The sequence below is a fragment of the Planococcus citri genome, chromosome 3 (assembly GCF_950023065.1).
Source record: "Planococcus citri chromosome 3, ihPlaCitr1.1, whole genome shotgun sequence".
Lineage (NCBI taxonomy): Eukaryota > Metazoa > Arthropoda > Insecta > Hemiptera > Pseudococcidae > Planococcus > Planococcus citri.
Window position 1 is genome coordinate 50,498,480 of NC_088679.1, and position 19,076 is coordinate 50,517,555.

Here is a 19,076-nt window from a genome sequence, read left to right on the forward strand (position 1 = left end):
ATAACTGGAGCACAATAATAAAATGGAATACTTACGCCATAAGCGACTGACTTTAGTTTCCAATGTTTCCATGACAGCCATGATCTGAGAAGTATTACAACACGAGTTGGTTCGAGTTAGAACTGATAGTAATTGTAAACTTGTAGACAGTGTTTTTTGTCGCGAAACAATCGGATCACACTCACATGCTTTCAACGCTTCAAAATTTAAGAGATACTTTGTCCGTTCATACTTTCTAATGAGTTTAATATTCAAACGCTTAAAGATATAAATTCGCGATTAGTGTAAGATTGTTTTCCAGTTTAAAAATTTGTTCCAATAATGTAATCTGTGATCATAATTCTACCTAATCTTTTAAATTCAATGTTTCAAATTGTAATACCAAATCGAGTTATAAACATTTCAGTGAAATATTTTCCGAGGTTTCATTACGGTTGCTTAGTAGAAAGTGAATAAATTATGAGATGGCTAAATAAACGACACGAGTACAATCAGAATTTAGCAGAATTAGTGCAGAAGACATCTTTTTGTAGTAAGTTCATGCATCTATGTCCAGAGATTCTACTTTAATTACACTTTATTGCGTAAAGATTCTTAATATTTTGTATACCTATATACCTAATCTAACTTAGCTAGGTATATTTTAAAGAAATTTGCCAAAGTATACCAATTAACATTTAATTTCAAGATGGATGAATTGTGAGTGGTAGGAGCAGGAAGACTGAAAGAAAAATATGTCCCAGGCTACTTAGGTAAATCATAAATGTAAAGTATTAGCTGTTATGTATCTCATTTGATCATCACGGTTTTTTAATTTTTCAATTTAATACAAGTATTTAGGATCCACATTGTTAGATTATTACAATATGTCCTGGTCCCCTCATCTCATGTGACAAGAAATTAACAGTACCAAATGGAGAAGCCCCCCCCCCATGTCGCAAAAATTACGTGTCTGAGATGTAAAAAAAAAAAAAAAAGGACTGCAAACTTTAAAAATTAAGAAAATTGCCATGAAATATACCTAAAAATAAAGAGGGGCATAAGTTGATAAATAATAAGTAATGTTTTTTTTTTTTTTTTTATACAGTAAGTAGTAAGAGATGAACTGAAAATCTGAACAAATAGACGAAGTACCTACATTGATCCTTGAATTGCTTAGTAGATTATTATGAAAATTAATTTAACAGCATCACTACATCAAAATTTGACGATCTTAGATCACTCTACCTCTAGTACCTATGCACATTGCACATTGTAATTCAAAATTGAATTCTCCATGAAATTTTGCTGAAAAACTTTAACCTGAAGTCTATTGAAAAAATGTTGTGAAAGAAGTTGCCTAACCAGTTTGCCGTAAATACGGCATGTTATAGCTAGCCTATACGTATTAGGCACAGACTTCTATGTATAAACTAGATGACGAACTCGCCATAAGATACGTGTTAAAAAACTGATGATTGTCATAGTATATCTTGCCCCTGACACGTAGGTCGCAGTTGGTCGCAGTTAACGCGTGATTATATGGTAGATGTTATGAAATGATTTAGATTTTTTGATTTTTTGTGATTTAAAAAATTTTTAAAGGAATTTTTTTGAAGTGTATCATTTTAAGCACCTTATGTATATACGAAAAAACCTTCAAAGTAAATTTGTAGATAAAAATATTGAAATAATTAGAAAGGATTTTAAAAAGCAACTTGGTAAGGAAAGAAAATTTTTGATTTTTTACTTCCAAATTTTTATAAAAATGTTTAAAAATTGAACAACAAAAATTTTTAAATAACACAAAATTAATTCCAAAATATGAAGAACAAGGTCAAACTCAAAATAGGATTTTGTTTCGGGTATTCCCACGTAAAAATAGGTGAAATGCTCCTGTCCTCGAATTTTAGAATTTTGATGAAACATTGTTGGGTACCTTTAAACAAATGTTGGAGCGAAAATTTTCTCCATCCCACCCCCTTGTCCACAATAGAGAAAAAACAATTTTTTCGGGGGAAAAATCATACTTCAATGACTCAATGAGTTTTGAACAGAAATTTTTGAATTTACCCAAAATGTGTAGAGGAAACATGAGACTAGTGACGTGAATTTTTTCAACATTTTTGGGCTACCCGAGGGGAAAATATTGACGAAATGAAATTTGAAACCGCCATATTTTTGAATCTAATTAAAGCACACAAAATTTGTTTTCATCTAAAAATACGTTCAGGTGAGTACTATTTTTTGAGAATTTTTATAATTAGGTAATAAGATAAAGAATAAAATTTCGTAACTCATTCTAAGCACATTATGTGAATATGTGCATACAAAAAGTTGAAAAAACCTTCAAACTAAATTCAAAGCTAAATATTGAAATCATCAGAAAGGAATAAGGATTTTAAAAAACAACTTGATGAAAAACAAAAATTTTTGCTTCCAATTTTTTTTTAATTTCTAAAAATTTTAAAAATACCTATTTCTAAAACGTTGCACAATATTATGCATTGTTCACGTGAACTTTTCATGCAAGTAGGTATGTACTACTTACTTTGAAATAAGGAAAAAGTCTACGAACACTTTAGTTTTAAAAGTTTGCTGAGTTTTTTTAGCAAAAATTTCCCAAGTAGGTACAAGACTACAAGAGCCTAGAGGATATGAATACAGGCGCAGAGCAGAATCATAGGATAAATACGTTTTCCCCATTTTCTTGGAATTGAAGGAATTCGGAAAAAATTTTGTTTGGACAATTGGACATTAACCAAAGAAAGTAGAATTTACCTACTATCGATTGGTATAGATTTTTTTCTATTTCGTAAAGAAATGGTCATTTTTAACAGACAGATTTTTATGCATGTCAACCTTGAATTGAAATTACGCAAAATTTTCAATAAACACTTAAATAGGTATGAATTTTAATTTGTAATAAACCAAAAAATGTGCACAATTCACTAAAAATTTCCATCAATTTCACTTTTCAGTTTGAAGTTGAATTTTTACTGTGTGTGACGACTTTTTACAACTTTGAGCTTCAAAAATTTTAGAACATGAAGTTCGTAATAATCTCTTCTCTGAAGATTTTGTGTACTGGATCAACCCTTTTTCCTAATCTGAATTATTGATTATTGTTCTTCAAAAGATTTTGGTGTTGATCATACATAAGTTATTTTTATTCAATTTAATCTGTAAGAGATAGGTATTATGAACAATGAACATGCGTTTTTATAGCCTTGAAAAAATATTAAACGATCATGCAAGTACCATAAATAAAATGAAAAAAAAGACCAATTTTAAGCACGAATAAAATAAATTTTCCCAATGTTACTAAGTTTCATTTTTCATTTTTCATTTGTATTGTAAATAAACTGTGAAAGGATTTCATGATTACATTAAACATTGATGTTCTGCACATCTGTTTCCATTCATATCCAGTTGATTTATTGAAAAATTTACTGGTAAAAAATGTAAAAATAAAAAAAATGATCGCGCATTCATATAACTCGCATTGTTATTATGGTGTTTCTTGACCTACGTTGCAGGGGCGCGTTATACTACACGCGTCCGTGTGTTTCACACGGAGTTCGTCATCTAGTTTATACATAGAAGTCTGTGGTATTAGGTATATGTTAACAGAAGATGTCTCGCAGAAATGAGCATGTACTTTTATAGTGATATTTGAAAGTGTATGACATCCTTTCTCTCACTGTCTCACTATCCCTCTCTCCTTCTTCTCTACACTCTTTTTCTTTCTTTTAAAAATTTTCCCTCTTCTGGATAAATTTCGATTTTTCAAGTAAAACTTACTTACCTCGATATCAATCCCTCTGGTCATCATCTTCAAGATTTTTCAGGCCCCAGAAATGCATGAGTAAAATTATCAGAAAAAAGTATGCAATACAGTGAGTCGTCGTTGACGTTTTTTTGGAAAATTATGGATGGGGGGATTCGATCAACAGTTGTGATGGGGGCCTCAAAAGACCGCATGTAAGATTTTGGATCCCTGATTTAAACTTTCAATTTTCTACTGGGGTTTCAAAATTTTAAGTTTACATTTAAAATACATATTAATTTAAAAAATGGGTATTAATTGATTATTGTATCCACTGAAGTGATGACACCATTTTTGAAATTTTCACTTTTTTTAGGTTAGTTTACAAAACATTTGAATACCTATGTCCAAAATCGTATGATTTTTGTAAGTTATATGCAAAGTCCCCGGAAAGTTGAAAAAAAATTCAAAAACGGTTTTATTATATCTAAGTAAATACAATGATCAATATATTAGTTATAGCAACCCACCCTACCCACTTAGGGAGATGGAGTAAAGAAGAATGTACCTATCTCAGAATGCAGGCTGAAGACGAGAGCTATATAAACATGCGGTCTGTGGTTATTTTTTAGCCCCAAAAAAAGAGCACCTACATTATGAGTGAGCAGGGTTGTATGACAAATAAAATGATATTTTTAAAGCATGGTCCAAAATTTTAAAAATCGATGCACGCATTCAATTACCTATGCTATATTGCTATATGTACCTAATATATACTTGTATTCCAACTAAAGAAAGCACAAAGTTGGATCAACAATATGTAATGGTAGGTAAGTATGTAGGTACATATACTAAAAGCGAACCCTAACCGAGGTTATAAATTTTGAAATGCACAGTGGGCTGGGAAGTAATGCTTTTAACCCTGCAAATTTTTTTGATTGACATGAACTGACAAAAATACGAGAAGTCTTGAAGGAATAAGAAAAAAGTTTGTTTAAATTTAAACAGCTATTTCTGAATATCGACGCATCGTAACCTTTAAGTCGGGCATATCAGCCATTTGCTAAATACATTCTATGAATGGATGTATGAAGTATACTGAAAATGAATCATCCATTTAATATTCGTGTATGTATTCTCCTAATTCGTGATCGAAAAAAGGAACTCTAGATTTGCCCATTTTGGCTTTACAAAATGAAATTGAACACATCTTTCCATTTGTAGGTTTTTTCATTTTTTAGGTAGAAACATTATACTCATAAACTTACCATACGTAGCTAAAATACACTTATTACCTATACTTGTTCCTTCTCACACGAAATACATCAGGCCGGCCACAGACGTTCAATGTTGGCCTTTATTTTATCACTCAACAAAGGTCATGGAGTAAATAATCAAATTTTATTAAAAGCGAGAAAATTGCACGCAAATTTCGTATTTTTTTTCTGGGTTAATAATAACATTCACCAACACAATAAACCCGCAAGAGTGGCCTATATATTCTATTGTATAAAGACATTTGGGTCAATAAGTAGACGGACAAATAAGTATTTTGTGACCATTACTCTCACGCGATCTTTCTATTCTTTCGCCTTTTTTTTTATAATCGCGCAATTTTTATTAGCTGCTTGCTTCTCATGACTTATGGAAATCCAGGTCAACGCTTGCTTATAATTTCCAGGATGACTAATACGTATACTATATACCTACAATTTTAGTGTTTAACTATATTTTATGATAGGTAGGTGTATACTTCCAAATCCCTATCCTTTTTTTTTTCTTGCTCCCACCGATTTATATTCTTGATCATTATCATAGCTCGTTGTCAAATATCTGAATAAAATTAGCCGGCCATTTTATTAAAAGTGGGTAAGTATAATAAAGACTACGGTAAGATTTTGGAAAAAGGGTCAATTATTTTTTCAAGTGGTACTTTTTTATCGCGAAAATCAAACTCCAATTTTATATTTTCTCAAGAAGATGAAGTGCAGGTATATTTTGAAGCAAGGTCATTAATGGAAGTACCATAGCGAATTGCGATACCTTCACTCGAGGGTTGAGAGTTGGAAAACTATTTTGGCGTGCGTGGCACCGCCGATAATATACACATAGACCTTGTACAACTTTTTTCTTCCACATAGAATCAAGGAAAGCTAATCAAACCCAACTCAGCTGTTATTGTTACCGTTTTCCTTCCGTTTCCCTTATCTCTCAACCTTAACAACATCATTGTTCATGCTTTCATGCGTTAAATTCGAGTAAACCTTAAAATATGATTTACATAAGAGTAATTTATTCAACACTTTTGCGATGATATGAGTACCGTAGTGACTGGTATTGACCGATGGAAAGTTCTAAGTTGAACTGCTACTGATAAGCTAGCTCCTTAATAGTGTGTACTTGGGTGGAGTATGGATTGTTAAATGAATACTAGATTAGGCAGGTACATACCTAATCATTTTAATTTTCAGGGAAGGTAAAATTACACATGATGTCGACAGTATCTATCTAACTATCCAACTAGGTACCTACCTACCCATATTATCTGTTCCTACCTGAACAAAATACATTTTTACTTAAAAAAATACCCTTTGAATCGGAGTCGGAAACTTTGAATGATTCCTTTTTTAGATTTAAATTAAGTATGTACCTATTTGTAAAAGAACTGCGTTGCATATCTTATTCGGCCATACCTAGCCCAAGTACATAACTCCTAATCAGTATAATGTCCAAGTACGATACCTATTTTCTAATGTATATTTTTTTCTTCCAAATTGACTTTCAAGAATGAATTATTCATCGAAATGGAATAGAATATCACAAAGTACCAGATGGCTTCAGCAGCTACAGCTCGCCACTCCTGGAACGATCAATTTCGATTGAGTTTTCAAGAAATAGAAATCAGCTCGTCAGAAGGTGCTACAGCTTTAATGTACGCATGCCAACAAGAAAATGTCGAGCAGTTGATAGCAATCTTGAAAAAGAAGGTAGGTTTGTTCAAAATTTTAACAATTTTTCTCGATAGGTTACTCATTATTGTGTGATTTTTTTCAACAGCCTCAGACAGTTGGAGAGAGAGACAGAACGTTAAAAACTGCGTTACATTATTGTGCAGAAAATTCATCTCTCAAGTGTGCAGAAATCGTTTTAAATGCTGCCCCGGAATTATTAGATGCTGCGGATGAAGACGGATACACAGCTTTACATTTAGCGGTAATTGCCGGAAACGTTCTACTAGTAAATTTTTTACTATCGAAAAATGCCGACATAAATAAATTAGACACCGAAAGACATTCTGTCATACATTGGGCAACAGGTAATGCTGATTCGAATAATTCAGCCAACTTTTGCTTCCTCAAGGCGATCGTACTTTGTAAAATAATATAATTCTGGATTTTTAGTTTGCGGCGAGATCGAGCTTTTGCAGATTTTATTGAAATGCGGAGCTAATCCTTCAACTCCTGATGTGCATGGAGGATATCCGATACATTATGCTGCACAAATGTGTGGCACCAGTTCAGAAATTGGAAATGATTTTCGATTAGGATTAGGAGTGCTGAGAGTATTGTTGAATTACCATGTTGATGTTAATGCGACTGATCACGATGGAAGACCGCCATTATTATGGGCTGCTAGTGCTGGTGTGTTTATTGTTTAATTCAATTTCAATTTTAAACCTTACCAATTAGGAGGTGTTGAAATTATTTATGTTCTTTTATTAATGTACTTATAGGAAGCTCAGATGCTGTATTGGCTTTGACAAATGCGGGGGCATCTATTCAAGCACATGATAAAGATGGCTTAACTGGTGAGTACATACATTTATGTACACATGATGCAGCGATCATACAACTCGTTCTGATTCAACTCCTCTTTTTCCTCGATCACTAATTCTTATAAAATATATTTTAGTCGATCGAACACCTTAAATATAATGCCAGATAAGCATAAAGCAGAATAAAAATCAATAAGTACTTCTCTCATTTGCTTATCTGATAACAATTCTCATTTCCTTTTACATTTACGGCGTATGAGATATGCAATTTTTATTAACACATAAAAATATTTATTTACGACGTGCAATAGGCAACTTAAACCCCTTTGCTGTATAATTTTCAAATAAAAATGTAAAAAAAAGAAAAGAAAAAGAAATATCCATCAAACTGAAACAAAAGTTTTGTAGGTAATGGATTTAAAATGAATTGTACATATTTTACATGTTTAAGGTACCCTTGCCAAACCCTTCTAATCACTTTTCATTTTCACGAATTCGGCACGTCATTTTATACTTGTTCATATTTTTCATTTTAGCCCTTCATTGTGCAGCCAGTCGAGGTCATACTGATTGTTTGGAAACATTAATAGAACTTTGCGGAGCCGACGTGGACGTAATCGATAACAATGGTTGTTCACCGTTATTTTACAGTGTTACTTTAGGACATGCTGATGCTACACAATTGTTACTTCAATTTGGCGCCAACGCCAATCGTCAAGACCGCAAAGGACGCACGTGAGATTTTTGTAAACATTTTGTCACATATTTTGCTTTTAAATACACATTTTAAGGTTTTAATTTTTCTTAATTTTGCAAAGTTATTTCAATTTTTAATTTATGAACGATTTGAACGAAGAAAGAGTTTACCTACCTATTATTGCATTGGTTTCACTGTAGATTTTTGTTTTTGTATTTTAGTCCCGCTCATTGCGGAGCAGCTAAAGGACAATTCGAAACATTACGTATTTTGAAAAAACACAACGGAAATTTGTGGATACGAAATATTAGAGGAGATTACTGTATTCACGAAGCAGTAAATGCTGGAAGAAAAGATTTGGTTAAATGGTTATTGTCTCAAAGACCTGATGCGGTAAATTCTTCCAACGTAGATGGTCGATGCCCACTACACATTGCAGCAATTACGAATAATATTGAAATGTGTAAGGTAAATTAGATGCATACCTATCAAGTACCTACTAATTATACCAATATTTACCTATTTGAATCCTACATTGAATTATATTAGACCTATTAGGTATAAATGAAAAATAATATTCCAGGTGTTATTGGATTATCAGTCATTGGTGAATCCGGTTATGAAAACAAGTAAAGGTGATATGATGACTCCTTTAGATGCGGCCCTCTGTAAAAGTAATAGAGGGTGCGCGAAATATTTACAGTTGCATGGAGGAGTTCCAGCTACTAAATTGTCCAGCTATTCGGCGGCTCTAAGAGGACCTCGCAGGTGAAATCTTTACAAAATTGTTCAATAGTGCTCAAAAACAGTTTTTATGGAAATTTTTTATTTCCTGTCAAAATTCTAACCCATTTTGATAGGACGTTTAGCACCTCTTTTAAAAATCCAGAAAATCATGGTCCAAATTTTGGACTGAAAATTCTTCAAAATTTCTCAGAAAAAGTTTGGGTTTAAAATAGTTCAAAAGTGCTCAAAAAAGATTTTGAGGGAAATTTTTGATTTCCTATCGAAAATTCTAACTCATTTCGATAGAACGTATCACATCTTTTTTTTTTTTTTTTTTTTTTTTTAAATCCTTATAAAATCATGGACCAATTTTGGGCCAAAAATTCTTCAAAAGTGTTCAAAAAAAGTTTTGATAAAAATACTTACCTGGAAAGTGAATCGTTAAATTTCAATTATCGCTTTGTGTTATAGAATGGAATCACATTCAGATTATCACGGTTCTCCGGATGGTACTTTGGAAGCACCTTTCCAAAATCGTAATTCTCGATCATTAGATACCAGTCCTTGCGGATACCAAACCACTAAGAGCAGAACAGTTCAAGTGAGTGAATCATTTTTAAATGGCAATGTTAGGCCTAGGTACTTTTTAAATTACATACTTGTTTAAATTATTTGCCATGTATAGGTAGGTAATATTCATTTGCCTTCACCAACAAAAATTATGCTAAAAAATTTTAAAGTATATAGTTAGCCCTTACTTCATAAAATAATTCAAAAAAATAGATCACAACACTTGATGGTTAAGCATATCAATTTCGTTTTCTTTTTTTACCAAGCCTTGATAAAAAGTTTCGTTGTAAGTGAGGATAGGTATGCTTTGAAATTTTTTTTTTACCAATGTTTGGGGAGGGGGTTCATCTTGGCTCACCTTTTGGCTTGCATTGGTATGAGAGGGTAAATAACTCACACAAATATGTTATAATGTAGGTACCTAGTTTAGTAGGTAGGCTACTTACGTATATTATATGGGTACTAATCGATGTATACTGAATCATTTTAGGTTCGAATTGAAGCAAACTTATGCTCAGAAAATATTCGAGAATCAAACGTATACAGCGATGAAATTAAATGCACCTACGAGAAAAGTAAACGAAAAGGCACAAATCATGGCAACAGTTACCATCGAAGTGTTATAAAAACTTCAACCAATAGAAGTAATAGCCGTCAATGCGACAATGGCAACGATACCTATTTCAGCAACAGCTTGGATTCGAATTCCAGTGACTTCTCTGATCGTTCGTCAGAAAATGACTCTCGAAAGAAAAGAAGACGCCGACGACGACAACGGAAAATGAGAAGAAAAACAAGCGAAAATATTCAAAAAGAAACAGAAAACCTAGATGCCACAAATCCAGCCGAGGAACGCGTACATAAAACTAAATTAGACGAAGATAATGATATAAATCATCTTATTGAAACAACTAAATCGGAAAATCTTCACACTGTTACCGCACTAGTACATCGGGAAGATGAACAAGATATGACGGATAATAAGAAAAATGGTAGCAGTGAAAACGAATATCAAGAAATACAATACCAAAAACTAGAAGTACAGGATGGAACAAGCGAAGAAGCTGATTCGTCTAATGCAAATCAAAAAGTTGATCCAGATAATCTTGTTGCACCTGAAAATGTCGATGTAACGAAAAAAGACCTTGCTGATCACGAAGAGATCATAGAGAAGAAAATCGTAAAAGAAGAAATGAATGAGATTAAAAAAGAGGAAAATAAGGATGCAAGCGGCGCTAAAGTTGAGCCAGAAGCAGTCTCAACTCCATCAAAATCGGAAGAACAAGTACAAAAAAAATCAAAAGATTTTGATGATGGTAATTCCGCAGATAAAAGTAAGCAACAAACTCGCGTACAGTTTGATACCAGTAACTTGGACGTTGAAAACGATGCGCATAATTTATCAGATACTCAAAAATCAAAAACTGAAAACGCTAGAAATGTAGAGGAATTGGAACAAAATACGAATGTTATAAAAACAGAAAACGAGACAACAGTAGAAACAACCCAAGAAACCGGATCCAAAACAGCAACTACCGAAAAAGAAGACCCATCTTTAAACCAACAGAACGAAGAATTAAAGGAGGAAACAAATGACGATGCTTCTTCTATTGAAATCAAAAATTATCAGCGAGAAATTGCCGAAGAAATGAAAAATGATGAAAATTATGAATTTCCTGAAAATTACAACACCGATGAGGTAAAACAAGAAGACCAATCATCCGTGCGCAACGAGTTTGATAATTCCACAATCGATACGCGATCCAACGAATTATTCAATTTAAACGATAATTTCACGAAAGATAGGGGATTGATATGTGTTATTTTGGATGACGACGAAACCATCGAAATCAAACGTCGCAAAGATACAATTATGGTGAAAAACAGCGCGGATTTTCAGAACGTCAGTAGAGCAAAGAGTGAGACGAGAAAAACTGATGAAAATAGCAAAAAAATCGAACGTCGCTCTAGAAGCAGTTTTGAAGTTTTACCAGATGACGACGAAAAACGGGCTTCCAGATTCACCCCTTATGATGATTCGAATGCTGGCTCATCTCGCAAACGGAATGAAATTTCTACTATGGAAGGTACAAAAATTATGTATTAATATCTATGTAAATAGTATACCTACTTCATGATTATTACCTCCGACTTTGGTTCAGGTAAACTAATGGGCACAATTTTTTTTTTTTTTAAATTTGAAAAGCTTCCCTCCGAATTATTTTTGCCAATTGAATTTTCAAAAAATGTGGGAATTTTGAGATTGTCACTTGATCTTTATTTACCTACCTTCGCTCGCGAATTAAAAATTTCAAATTTTTCAACAAAATTTGTTTTCAAGATGAATAATTATGATTTTAGTAGGTAGGTGTGAATATGTACTTTTCACCTACTATGTTTCAAAATCATAAAAGAAATTTTTTAGCATCTTTGAAAACAAGAATAAAGAAGAAACATGGGTACCTACTGCTAGTATTTTTCGCTAAAAATATCTGTATACCCTTCCACCCGTTAAAACAATAAATTTTCGATACATTTAAAACAAATAGAAACTTAGTATTGAAAATGAGGTCTAATATTCATGCTACCCTGTGCCCCCTTACCCCCCGTTAAACTTTTGAAAGAAAATGCTAAATTATTATCTTTTTTATGATATAGGTACCTATGTACAGATACTCAGTCGTAGAATATTTATTTGCATTTTAAGACATATTAGCCCAGTCAAATTACGATTTGACCCGGACATAATTGGGATCAAAGGTTTTTTTGCGAATATTGTCTAGGATGGTGTAGTGAACAACATACTAAAAGCCCCTAAGTCATTCCCATCCCATTTAAGGCGGAATTAAGGTGGAAAACCCCTCATTTTACCCCTATTTTCGGTTTTTTCCTTCTTAAAAGAAGTGGGGATGACCTAGGAAGCTGAAATTTGGATATGTTGACCAATGATATGATTTTGGACCATTTTCATTCATTTGGGACCATATTATGGCCCTCCAAAAAAATGACCTTACCGTAATTTTCGAATTTGACCCTCCCCCACCCTAGGGGTCGACTTTAGGTCCCAAAGTAATCTCATTCCCCAAGTTTGACTTTATTTGATCGATTAGAACAGGTTTCAAGGCCCAAAGTCATGAAATTGAAATCACATCACTTTGAGGGGTCGTAGCGCCCCCCTTGGGGCTAGGGAGTTGGTTGATAGCTCATTTGATAGGTATTTGAGGAGAGATTAAATAATCAGTGCTCATTTTACTCAAAAGTAATTTTTTGACAAAAAACGGATTTGGGGGGCTTTGATCCACTGTGGGGGGATTAGCTCTAGGGGTAGGGGCGGGGGCTTTTAGTATGTTGTTCACTACACCATCCTAGACAATATTCGCAAAAAAAAACTTTGATCCCAATTTTGTCCGGGTTCACCCATTTTTTCCGCTATTTGACTGGGCTATATGTATCCTGGCAATTGTTATATTCCTGTTGTTTTTTTTTTCAGATGCCTCCAAAAAAGCAAAAAGTAAAATCCCTCGGGCAACTAATAAATTAGACAAAGAAAATTTTACAGATGTGAACGTTTCATCAGTCACCCAAGCTGTTCAAAACAGCTTACGAAAGTGAGTTATGAGTATATATCTGCCAACTAAAACTACGTACGAGTACATTCAAGTTTTTCAAAAATTAGATATATGTACCTAGGTAGATGTTATTGGATAAATAATTAAATATGTATAATTGATTCTGATGTTTTGTTTTAGGTATCACCTAGAGAGGAGGATTTTTCATACATTATTAGAATTAAAAAGATTACAAATACGAGCTGGTAAATCTAACGAACAAATTCTCGTAAAACGTCTCGTTGACGATTATCAAAAAGCTGGTTTAATCGTCGGATTGCGTCAATACGATGGCATTTACTCATTTCGCCATTTCGAAAGATATTTATATGGTATGTAATAATATAATGTACAATCTTTTCTTCGTATCTAAAAACTGTGCAAGAAAGAAGACATTTTCTAACAAAACCTACCTATTTAATAAGCAGGTGCTATGATTTGTATTAAATAAAATCCACAGTGAGGAAGGAAGGCAGTGAGAGAGAAGTGGTGAGAGGAAAGTGCGTCACAGATTTTCAGAGATCATTGTAAAAATAAGCAACATTTTCATGTTTTTTATTTTTACTTACCAACCCCTTTTTTTCAAATGCAGTTCATTATGAATGACGCTACGGGGATGCAAACGTGATTCTCATTTTAGAACTCACCCCTTCTCCTCCGCACATACTGATGTCCGAATGTATAACTCCAAACACATAAATAGGTACTACGTAGTACGTATATGTATACATGTAAAAACCATACATTACGAGATCCGTTTTATATAAAATCGGGCATTGCGAGATCCTGAGATCCTTTTGCCGGATCTCGCAAGTTCTCTCATATGCCACGGTACTTGTGAGATCCAGGGGACCGTGTACACGCATTTTCAGCCGGATCTCGTTTTACCTACTCTATTCATATACTTATATACAATTTTTGAAAATAGATAAACGACGCACCTTGCGAGATCCACCCCCAAATCAGGTTTAGGCCGTTGGTGGATCTCGGTTTATGCGGATCGCGAAATTGATGGCGGCAATGCATAGAAAGGCACTGTTTACACACTGCAACGTGCGTTCGAACGAAGTTGTAGGGTTATTATTTCAGTTTTTAGCATTTTTCGGATTTTTTTTGGGTGGATCTCACAATGCCTGTGTATATGTCGGATCTCGCAATGTACTCTAAGACAGTATATATCTATACTATAAAGCTGCAAGAAAAATAAATACCCAAAAAATACCCAAAAAATTCCCAGCCCGATCTATGGCACCTAGAGAGCTAATTTTTTTTTTAATCGACAGCTTAACTTCTCCAGAATATAGGAAAAATACGCGAGGGTAAAATTTTTGGAATTAAAGGGCCCAAATTTTGAGTTGAAATGGGCTGTTTTTGCCGTTTTTTCGATTATTCTCAAATTTATCAAGAACGAAAAAAGCTAGAAAGGCGGTTAATATCTCATTTTGAAGAGCATTAAATTCTGAACATTTCCCTCGATTACATTACCCCTCTAGGGTTTTTAGTTTTTGAGCTATTTTGAATCCAAATTTGAATTGATTTGAATTAAATTATCTCGAAAACTAAATATGCTGGATGGGTACTGTAAACGAGGGAAATGTTCGAAAATTCATGCTCATTCGAATGGTGAAAACAGATTACCAAAAAGTTTATTGTATCGTGCGATTTTGATCGATTTTTATGGAATTTTATAACAAAAAACCGTTACAACGATGCGTGTACTTATACACCCACACAAGCATACACACAACCACCAACGTAAATGTACCGGTCAACGCGATGCCATGTCGTTGTTATTCCAGACGGGATCACCCGACATGCGCGCGCATAAAAATCTCCCACTCCTCCAACAACGGAATTCTTACAATGCGAGGAGCCGAGGATTATGATTTTTGCAAATCGAAATCGAATCGATGAAGCGTGAAATTATCAACAGATGTTAATTGTTAATGTTAATCCGTCTGTCTTCAGTGCTTTGTTTTCGCGTCTATCATCTATCATTTTTTTATAAGGTAATTCAAATCGTCTGTCTGACTGTCCATTTTAAGTACCTAACATTTTTAAAAATTGTTGCTTGAAAATTCATTAAAAGTATTGGAGGTTGAAAAAAATTGTTCAAAGTGCTGAAAGTCGTTGAAACTTGAAAGTGGTGTGAAAATGAATGAAATGATTCCACAATGGCGTTTCAAATTACAAGTTCTTAAGCATAGTTGGCAAAGTTCACCCCGTTCACCCGTTCATGAACGCGAAAGTTCGCGAACGCGTTCAATTCCAGTGAACGTGAGCGTGAACGCGTTCAATTTTAGGTGAACGATATGATGAACGTACTGATTTCAACATGCGTTTTCGACTCATTTTCATCACTTTTTGCTTGAAAATAGACATTTTTTACGAACGTGAATGTGAACGTGAAGGGCGCCTGATGAACGTGAGCGCGAACGCGTTCCCACCTCAGGGAACGTGAACGTGAACGCGTTCACAGTTTCCGCGAACTTTGCCAACTATGTTCTTAAGGAAAGGTACTTGGGGGCAACCCTCTGCTGAGAGTGAGTGAAGGGGGGTTTGGGGGCGTAGCCCCCAAAAGCGAGTTCCGAGGGCGAAGCCCGAGGAACGAGTATGGGGGTTGGGCCGCGAAGCGGCCAGGGGGCGCAGCCCCCTAGTATACATATACTATATACGGCAAACCGAGTAGGCAATTTATTTTAATGTCATATGATCGGAAAATGAGTAGTTTCCTAGATAGTTTTGTTGGTGGAAAATACGTCTTTAACGCGTCTATCTGAACAAGCGCGGAAAGTAGTTATTTTCCTCCCTAGGGAGGAAAGTAACTGTTTTCCGCACATGTTTACAAATTCTAAATTAACAATTTTTTAAAATTTCAGCGTTTATTTTCCTCTCATATGAAATTAAAATAGGTTACTTAATCAGTTTGCCGTAAATACGCATTCAGAAAAAAAGACGACGTAATAGTATATTACGTGACAGGAGCGGAAAGTATGCGATTAACGAGTGCGAAGTTTAAGGAGAGAGGCGAAGCCGAGCGACTTAAATCGCACAAGTTAATCGCGTTACTGTCCAATCCTGTCGCGTATACTATTTTACATCATAGTTTCAATAGTTGATTTTTCATTACAACGAGGGATTAACACTTCCTTTACTGCTAGTTATGCGACATTTTAATGTCAAGTGAACCAACACTGGTGATTTTTTTCACAGAACAACTACGCATTTTACAATCAGCGAATAAAAAAGATATACCACGAATCAAATCAACCGACGACTTCGAAAGATTGACGAAAGCACTGAAGAGAACTCGAGCTGGTAAGACGTTGCTGCAAAATGTTCCCGATAACCCTTTATTTTGTACCCATGGAACTCATCGCTGCATTCATGCTACTCATGCTTACACCGGAATACCGTGTGCAGCTTACAGTAAATTTCATCCATATATTATTTCACCTACACAAATTTACAATTTTTCTACACTTGTTATATTTTTAAAATTTTCATTCAATTTCCAGTTTCAAAAATAGATCATCATCTGCTACCAAAAACCAACACCGAATCCTATCGATGTTTTTTACCTCGAATAGATGATAAACCTACCCAACGTAAGCAACCTACGGAAATTGCCAAGTGCTTGAAAAACGTCGATCCATCTAAACCAGTTACGCTTGAATTAATTCATGGAGCTGAAAAGCAAATAATCTCGTTACCAACCGAGAAACTTGATAAAAATAAGCGTTATTACGTTACATTTACAATTAAAGGGTCCAATAATACGGAAGAGAGATCATCATCGGATGGAGAAAAAGATCTTTCGTAGATGACCAGAAGACATCTTCAGCTGTAATACGTACTTGTGTATTTTAGATTTTTATCTGTCAAATAACGTGGCTAGGTATTGAACAAAACTAAGAAATCAGGAATACCTACCTGTACCTAGTACCTACTACGTTTTCAAGAATGAGGAGATGAGGACTTATATTTTTAGTAGATACAGACGGCGAGGACACTTAATCATCCTGCAATGTGATTATATACGTGCAGTAAGGCATGAGTATGAAAAATATAATTTATTTATGATGATATTTTTTTTTATGTATGTTATGTAGCTGTCCAAGAGTGTTTTTCAAAAATGTCGGTTGCTTAAAAATTTGTACTCATGATTTTTATTAAATATACCTAATTGCGAATAACTTAAACCATGATTATACAGATTTTTTGTAATGTCTGCAGAATTTATGTATTTCCAGTGTATGTACAAATAAAAATAAAGGCATGAATACATAAGTACTAACCTGTACCTATGCTAGGTAGTAATTTGAGCTGTACTTTGTGCAATAACTCTACGTGTTATGTAGTACTGTAGGTATAAAAATACTGGACAGTGTTAAGTATTGTGTAAGTAATTAATAAAACAACCGTAAGTGAAAATTAATCAAGTAACAATTTACTTGATTAATTTTTACTTTCTAGTATTTTCTTGTAATTTTGCGAGTATGGGAATTTTTTCGTGTGAAAAAGAAGAAGTCAATATTTAATACTTAATCAAGATTGACATTTTGCATTTCAATTTTTTTTTTTGGTATAAAACGTTGTTTGGTGTACAAAATATATTTTTAAAAAGACTGAAAGAAAATGCATCACATCAAATAATTGTTTAAAACGTTCAAATCATAAAATATTGATGTTACGAATATTATTCAATTAAAGAAACGATTAAAATATCATCGCAATTAAGAAGATAGGTACCCCAGGCAGCCAAAGATGTTTAGATCGGGACAAAAAAGATGAAAAAACAACTTCAACGTATCTTCTTATAATTTTTGATTTTTCAAATTTTGATGAATTGAATAAAATCTTGGTGCATAAGTATACCTACCTAAGTAAAAGGTATTAAAATTTGATGTAACTGGGTATAAAAACAGTTGAAATTTGATTTAATGTATGCCTTATTTTCTAACTCCCAAGTAAATTGATGAGAGGTTTTTTGACGTCGTTATGTACCCAGTTCAAGTTCAATTTAAAAAAATACCTGACTACCAATAAAATCAGTAGGTAGGTAGGTACCTACGGACAAACCTGGATAACCTACTCAATCGCAATGCTGACTTCATTAGTCGGTTCATATACATATACTGAAGTTATAGCTCACTAGCTTAGGAGAAAAATATGAGTTTGAACTGGCAGTGACAAATTTTGGAAAATTAAAAGCTGTGGTGCTTTGAGCAATTTTATGAAATTTTTTGAAAACTGCAAAACGTCGAAAAATTTGTTCGTGGCACCAGGAATGGTTTGAAACTTCTGGAAATGAATTTGGGAAGTTAAAAGTGATGGCGTAATTTAATTAAATTCCATCTGTATACTTCAATTGGATCAATTTTTAATATTTTAACCAATAATCATTTTTCATAAATCAAATTTAAAATAATAAAAAATTTCTAAAATTTGAAAGATGGAAAGCAAAACCTGAAATTTTTAATGTTGCATGCTCTTACAAATTCTCAATCTTGACAAGCTATAAAAAATATTACTTATATAGGTACGAGTATTTTAAAAAATGTTCTGGTTTTGAAATTGTGCGTTGGGTAACATACCGGTCATTGTGCTTATACCTTGATTTTGAAGATAAGACTGGTCAGCAATGGCTGCATCGAAAACACTGGAGGAAAGTAGGCAACTGGCTCACAACAAAACCGTTTTGGACTAATTTTGGGTCGCTGATTTCGAATGTGACGATCGTTTTCCAGGATTCGCATCGTCGGGGCTTTTACAGGCGTTTTAGAGAATTTTTTCTGATCACAAAAAGTGATAACAGAACTCAATAGCTTCAACAATAAGTTTCATTTTTAATCATTTTAAAAATTCTACCTATCCCTTCAATTTTCGAAGGAGGCTGAAATCGTGTTTCACAAAAAAAAAACTGAATGCCGAAAATGAGTTACTTCAATA

The 19,076-nt window shown here is 33.8% G+C and overlaps 1 protein-coding gene across 3 annotated transcripts; it reads left to right on the forward strand.

Moving 5' to 3' along the window:
* Positions 1–31: 31 nt before the first annotated feature.
* On the forward strand, positions 32–17,417 carry LOC135839503 (ankycorbin-like). 3 transcript variants are annotated; one of them, XM_065355563.1, is made up of 15 exons: positions 32–532; positions 689–752; positions 6,535–6,735; positions 6,806–7,064; positions 7,150–7,389; positions 7,482–7,556; positions 8,060–8,258; positions 8,442–8,688; positions 8,804–8,988; positions 9,418–9,547; positions 10,007–11,603; positions 13,007–13,124; positions 13,266–13,456; positions 16,338–16,442; positions 16,643–17,417. In XM_065355563.1, the coding sequence occupies exons 3-15, from the start codon at positions 6,580–6,582 to the stop codon at positions 16,945–16,947; spliced, it is 3,807 nt and encodes a 1,268-aa protein (XP_065211635.1). In that variant the 5' UTR covers positions 32–532; positions 689–752; positions 6,535–6,579; the 3' UTR covers positions 16,948–17,417. The 3 variants fall into 3 exon arrangements, with proteins under 3 accessions (XP_065211635.1, XP_065211633.1, XP_065211634.1); XM_065355561.1 differs by having other exon boundaries at positions 34–532; positions 16,338–16,553; XM_065355562.1 differs by lacking the exon at positions 689–752 and having other exon boundaries at positions 34–532; positions 16,338–16,553.
* Positions 17,418–19,076: the final 1,659 nt, after the last annotated feature.

Excerpts from the sequence above, each read along its gene's own strand:
- LOC135839503 (XM_065355561.1), top strand. The coding sequence starts at position 6,580 with ATGGCTTCAGCAGCTACAGCTCGCCACTCCTGGAACGATCAATTTCGA. Across the intron at positions 13,457-16,337 it reads TTTCGAAAGATATTTATATG|AACAACTACGCATTTTACAA; the intron begins GTATGTAATAAT and ends TTTTTTTCACAG. Across the intron at positions 16,554-16,642 it reads AATACCGTGTGCAGCTTACA|TTTCAAAAATAGATCATCAT; the intron begins GTAAATTTCATC and ends TTCAATTTCCAG.